Here is a 6,884-nt window from a genome sequence, read left to right as displayed (position 1 = left end):
GTGGTCTATGTGTTTATTTATAAAGCGAGGGGGGGGGGGGCACTTCCTCGGTCTATCTGGGGTCATTCGACCCTCCCAACGTGGATAAATGAATGGTGGGCTCGACGGCCACACCATGCAGGACCGGCCCCTGATTGGTTCAGCGCACAGCAGGAATAAACACTCTCAGGGTATATATATTGTGGTAAGGTGTGACACTTCCAAGAAACGACAATCCCCCAAGATAACAAAGAGCCGCCGTTGAACATTAGATCATTCTGCTTTTTTGAAGAAAACGAATTTGAGGATGAGGGCGCAGATCCAAAAGGTTCCACAGATTATTGAGTTTCTGAAGAAGAAGTCTGTCGGGCTTCAGCACTTCAAACCAACATCCTCGGTGTGCGTCCTGGAGGAGAAGGATGCTGTGGAGGCTGCGCGGTGCCCTCACGCTGCCTCCAGAGCGCACAGCCTGGACGCGATCCCAGGACCCACCAACTGGCCCATCGTCGGCAGTTTGGTTCAACTTCTCCGGAAAGGAGGTCTGACAAGACAACACGAGGCACTGGTACAGTAAAAATGAATAACTTTGTCTCCCACGTTTTATAAGGAAACTATTTGAATATCAAAAACCAATAAAACATCATGCTGAATATTGAATTTCTCTGACGGATTAAAAACTCTTTAAATCTATTTTAGGTTGATTATCATAAGAAATTCGGGAAGATTTTCCGGATGAAGCTCGGCTCTTTTGAATCGGTGCACATTGGCGCACCTTGCTTGCTGGAGGCGCTCTATCGACAGGAGGGAAATTACCCGCAGAGACTGGAGATCAAACCCTGGACAGCATACAGAGACATGAGAGACGAGGCGTACGGACTCCTCATTCTGTAAGTCGGCTTTCGGTTTCTTTTTTCTTCATGTAGCCCTTGAGAAAGTGTTCATAACTCATCAGGACGTGTGCACAAGTGTTTTTAAAGCACTTTGTATTTGCAGGGAGGGGGAAGACTGGCAGAGAGTGAGGCGCGCGTTCCAGCAGAAACTCATGAAACCTACAGAGGTGGTGAAGCTTGATCGCAAAATAAATGAGGTAACACGTTTAAAATGTCAGCGTTTATGTTGTATATGTTTACTTGTGACCGATGACTGACATCTTTGCCCTGTAAATTCAGGTGTTGTTGGACTTCGTTGGCAGAATTGGACAAATAAACGTCAGCGGAAAGATTGAAGACTTGTACTTCGAGCTTAATAAATGGTCGTTTGAAAGTAAGTAACTATTTTTTGTTTCGTTCTCGATATATAATACCTTTGCTTCCACAGAAGACAAATGAAAGCAGCCTGTTGAGAAGCTGGAACTGTTTGACTGAAAGAATTAATCATTATAGAAATAATTACAAATTTTCTTCTGTGTGGATTGGCACAATATTTAATCATCTCTACATTTGGTTATGGGTTTGCCTAAAGCCTTGGATTTATCTTTATCATATGCCATGTTATTTTTGAGACATCTAACTTAAAGATAGAGAGATAGATAGTTTGTGATTCATGTATGTGGAGAGAAATATTAAATAAAAAGCCTTTCTAAATCTCATTCCTTGCTCTTTTCCCCTTTTTGTCATTCAGCCATCTGTCTCGTCCTCTACGACAAGAGATTTGGTCTTCTGCAGGAGGAAGTCAACGAGGAAGCCATGAACTTCATCACCGCTGTGAAAACAGTGAGTACGCCTCTTGTTTGTACCTCTCATACAGTAGCAGCAGTGTGGACCGAGGAGAGGACACTTGGGGTGATCTATGATACACCGAGACTGTATAAAACCTTGTGGTTTGTCAGGTTCACCTCAGCGTGATGCAGTAGTTCAGTGTCTCATTGACACTCTTACTGTATTTACTGGGATTCATTAGGTCAAACTAATATCATCCACAGTCAGGAGAAGATAAGTGAAGGTGCACAAAGGTCTCACAGGTCAAAGGCTGCAAGAAATAACAGAAGACCTGCTATACACTAAAGATTACATCATTCAGTGTGAGTGGACGATGATAAGATCTAACACTCTTTGTCTTTCTCTGCAGATGATGAGCACGTTTGGCATGATGATGGTCACACCGGTGGAGCTCCACAAGGGCCTCAACACCAAAATATGGCAGGACCACACGGCAGCATGGGACCGCATTTTCAGCACAGGTACACACAAATTAATAGCACACTACAAAATGACACAAACTCACAAACTCATAAAGTTGTAGGAAAGTTTGCCCTTGTCCCTACTCATGCATGAAACAGCTTGAGCTCAGTTGGAGTTAAAGCATAGATAGGGAGTGTGTGTGTGTGTGTGTTTGTGTGTGTGTGTGTGTGTGTGTGTGTGTGTGGGGGGGGGGGGGGGGGTATCTGAACTGAGTGCCTTAGTGTTTTTTGTGTACTTGGCACTCTGGGTGAACGGCAGCCAGAGTCATAGTAAACGCATGACCTAAGAGGGAGAAATCTGCAAAATATTTGTAGTAGCAGGAGGCGGGAGGGAGGGCATATAAGGAGAAAGATGATAATGCTGGTTTTGCTGTAGCTCGTTACATCCCCACACTCACAAACACACACATAAATACGCACTTTTCCAGACATTTGGTGGCAAACTGCATAAGAAAAAAAATACTCTTAGGCTGCGTGAGAACAAGTGAAGTGATTTTGTTTGTGTCATGTGCTTGAATTAGCTAATGACTCACATGAGTCAGGGATCAAACAGGTACAGAAAAAGAGAGGGACCACTGGTCATCCATACGATTCGGATATGGGTTTGATGTAATGTAAGGACTAAACATCAGGGGAAAGACAACCCACAGTAAAAGACTTAAATGCTGTCATAACACTGCAACACACGTGTGATGTTACTAATATCATATTATCCACACTATAAAATACTAGAATATAGTGCAGAAAGTATTCACATCATGCGATGAAGGTTTAAAATGTCTTGTATCAAAACTCAAGCAGCGAAAAGAAGCATCATTCTTGTGTAAGTGGAAGCTGAATTAGGCAAATTTAATTCAGTGTAAACCAGTGTGATTACATCTTTGCTGCCCTGTGTTTCCTCAGCCAAAGTCTACATCGACAAGAAGCTGAAGAGGAACACCATCAGAGATCCTGATGACTTAATCGGTGACATTTTACGCCACAGCTGTCTCTCTAAGAAGGAGCTGTACGCTGCCATCACAGAGCTCCAGATCGGAGGAGTTGAGACGGTGAGCAACATTTCTACATTCATTCAACATTACTACAGACACATCTTTAATTTACAGGAATAGTTCAATATCTGAGGAAAATATGAAAAAAAAATGTATAAAGCCTATTTTTTGCTGCACTCTTAAAGAATAAAATAGATCACATACAGTTCCTGCAGCACAGCACTGTGTATAGTTTTGAATGCAGCTTCCTTCAAGGAAGGGAAGAAAAACATCTGTTAAGCCTCTAAAACAAACAGGTGCTGCAGTTCCAGTGCTTCAAAAGCAAAATCAATGTGGTGTGGATGTAACTGAGGAGTCTTTGAGGGACCATAAACATTCCTCAGCTCCCTTCAGGACCTCACTGTGGAATGCACTTTTATAGTAGCTGCCTCACTAAGTGACATCTCCTCTGTGTGTGTGTGTGTTTTACTTTTCTCAGACCGCCAACAGTATGCTGTGGGCTATTTTCAACCTGTCACGTAACCCTGGCGCCCAGAGGAAGTTGCTGGAGGAGATTAATGAGGTGGTTGCTCCTGACCAGAACCCGTGTGGAGAGCACATCAAGAGCATGCCCTACCTCAAGGCCTGCCTCAAGGAGTCTATGAGGTACAGTACAACATAATGGTCCTGCCTGCTACTGCAGTTATATTATATATATATCATTAGAAGGTGACTTCCAAAAGCAGAATATGTCCAACTACACAGCTCAGGGTCAAGTTAAAAATAGTTTACATGTGACATGACATTATATCCATTATATCCAAATCAGATCGAATCTGTCTGCATCAGGATTTCAGTTCCACGGAGATTAAGGGGCAAAACTCACACACATGACCTGAAAAACATGAGATACAGAGGCATGACCAGCAACAACAAGTGGTCCAAGCTTAAACAGTGTGGTCACGTTCAAATCCCTTCATAACCCCTTATACGGCCCACTTCCTCCCCTTCTTCACGTGTGGTCACAAGTTGCTTAACATGTTATTTAAGGCTAATGCCATAACCACATCACACAGAGAATATACATTACCCCCGCCTGGAGATTATATCTCACCTCATTTTTCACTGTGAGAAACATCCGGCGTATGTTTAGCTCCTGTTAAACAGCTTAGATATGTGTGTAATGCTATACTATAGCACCACTGAGGCCATATACCCATGCCTTTTTTTTTCAAATTCTTACAGGTTATCGCCATCAGTCCCGTTCACCAGCAGGACCCTGGACAAAGACACTGTGTTGGGAGATTATGCCATTCCCAAAGGAGTAAGTGGCTTAGTTCTTGTTACCATACACCTGACATGAGCAGATTACAATTTTATAATTAAGATTGCAGTCTACTTATTAATTCATAGTGTAGACTGAAGTCTGAATGAAATGTGATACACAAAACCTGCTCACATACTGCACACTGTCTAAATAACGTGCAGGATGAGTTATACAGTCTTTTGTGGATACTGTACCATATATTTCATTCCTATTTGGCAAGTACTGCAAATTGAGTAATATCTATAAAACATTGTTAATTTCATTCATTCACAGACTGTTCTAATGATAAATAGCCACGCACTGGGGTCAAATGAGCAGTACTTTGACGAGGGAAAGCAGTTCAAACCTGAGCGATGGCTGCGGGAGAATAACACCATCAACCCCTTTACCCACATTCCCTTCGGTATCGGAAAGAGAATGTGCATTGGCCGACGGTTGGCAGAGCTGCAGCTGCAGCTGGCCATGTGCTGGGTAAGATCGATGTTCAGTACAATTTATAGACTTAATCAAATAGAACTCACATCAAAGCAATGCACAAGTGGGTAACAACTTCTCTTTATAGTTTTAGGGAACAGCTCAAAACATATTTTCATCATAATGACTTTAATTAATTTTGTTTTTATTTACTTTTATCCAGTATTTCCCATACTTGTTTCATGGCTGTTGTATATTGGAGCATTAACATTATTAACTTGTTTTAGTATTATTCCTATTGTATCTTTTTATGACTTTAATTTATTAAATAATTATCTATTTTTTTCTCGCCTTTTAGCTGCGTTTTCTGTTTCAATATCTGTGTTGTTTATTTGTTTTTGTTTCTTGTAAAACACTTTGAAATGCATTTGAAATGTACAGCAGGATTTCTCTGCCATGGCTCTCCTGAAGCCTTAATCAACTGATCAAATCCAACCCTGCTTGTGTTTCTTAGCTGGTCAGAGACTTTGAGATTGTGGCAACAGATAATGAGCCGCTCGACGTGATCCATTCAGGACTTTTGGTCCCTAACAGAGAACTTCCTGTAGCCTTCATCAAGAGATGAGGTGAGTCGATCTCTCTTCTTAATTCTCCACTTTTGTTTTTGTATTTTAAAACAAACGTTCAACATTTTAGAATGAAACTTATTTTCTTACTCGCCAAGAGTTAGATGAGAAGATGGATACCACTAACATGTCTGTATGGTAAATATTAAGCTACAGCCAGTAAGCTTACCTTAGCACAAAGACTGGATAGTTTTAAAGTCATTCAGTGTCACTTAACTTTTGTTATGATTTGGCACCATAAATAAAATGTAATTGAATTAAAGATCAGACTGTAGATCAGTTCAAGAAAACCTAAACGTGTTCTTCTCCAGTTCAGGTTATAAGTACCATAGTATGAATTTAAAGGAGAAGATGAATAGGAATTTGACCAAAGGGACATCAACTCTGCGGCATTTATACTAATTAATAATTTCTTCTTTCCTCTGCTCTCAGGCTCCATATTCAACTCTTGTGGACGCTGTGACAGAAAGATGATATCTCTGTTGCCGTGGCGCTGATGTCCAGTGACTCCCTGTATTGCTGCTCTGTAAATACAAAAACATGCATAAATTATTAAACATGTAATCAAGACATAAATACCTCAAACTTATTTAAAGCTATTATGAATTATGATGACTGACCAAAATACCAGTTGTTATGTACAAATTGAATGTTGTACCAAGCCAGCTGTGTATGTAAATGTATCTATTGCTTTTCTTTGTTTAATAACTTAATAACATATGTTTATTTTCATTGTGTATATAAAGTGCCATTATAATATTGTAATATTGTACATTGTTTATGTAGAGACATATTTTATTCACCAAAATAAATAAATGTATTAAAGCCATGCCTGTGTTTATTTTTCAAACTGGTACATTGCCAGCAGTTGAGATCAAAGTCTTCAGGGGATTTGGAGTCTTTACAACTTGAGTAATAGAGCTAAATTCATAATTAAAAAGCTTAGTTTTCTAAGCTGAGTGTGTATGTATGTTTCTCTTTTTTTGTATTAGGCAAGCTCTGTTTTCTTGATATAAATCATTGCAAGATAATCCCAGCTAATCTGTACCTTTTATTTTTACATAAAATAAATCTAAATCCTTTTAAGATTAAGAAAAATGTTTGATTAAATACTTTCAAACAACATTGAAGGGTCACATGTGTAAGCATAATGTATTTTCTGTGTAGATCCCCAGTCTTGGCTTGTGACTCCTTAAAATGAGGACAGGTCCTTAACTCAGTCTGCACTTGTTGTTGTGAGTTTTTGTCCCCAGATGGCTTCATTTCACTTCACCTCAAGAGCTGAAAGTATATATTATTATTATTTCTATTATCCTTTAAAGTTTCCATCATAAAAAGTAATTCAATTAAATGCTTGGAATATTTTTTTCTTTTAATGTGACACAAAT

General features: G+C 39.8%; 1 protein-coding gene across 1 annotated transcript; it reads left to right on the top strand.

Moving 5' to 3' along the window:
• Positions 1-286: 286 nt before the first annotated feature.
• On the top strand, positions 287-6,008 carry cyp24a1 (cytochrome P450, family 24, subfamily A, polypeptide 1; the record flags this gene model as incomplete). Its single annotated transcript, XM_083939938.1, has 12 exons — positions 287-544; positions 676-866; positions 973-1,066; positions 1,149-1,242; positions 1,600-1,691; positions 2,047-2,158; positions 3,062-3,207; positions 3,629-3,795; positions 4,375-4,453; positions 4,730-4,927; positions 5,385-5,496; positions 5,929-6,008. The coding sequence occupies 11 exons, from the start codon at positions 287-289 to the stop codon at positions 5,493-5,495; spliced, it is 1,542 nt and encodes a 513-aa protein (XP_083796064.1). The 3' UTR covers position 5,496; positions 5,929-6,008.
• Positions 6,009-6,884: the final 876 nt, after the last annotated feature.

This window comes from Echiichthys vipera (genome assembly GCF_963691815.1).
Source record: "Echiichthys vipera genome assembly, chromosome: X".
Lineage (NCBI taxonomy): Eukaryota > Metazoa > Chordata > Actinopteri > Perciformes > Trachinidae > Echiichthys > Echiichthys vipera.
The sequence above is the reverse complement of the archived record's forward strand: the minus strand, read 5'-3'. Positions and strand labels throughout refer to the sequence as shown.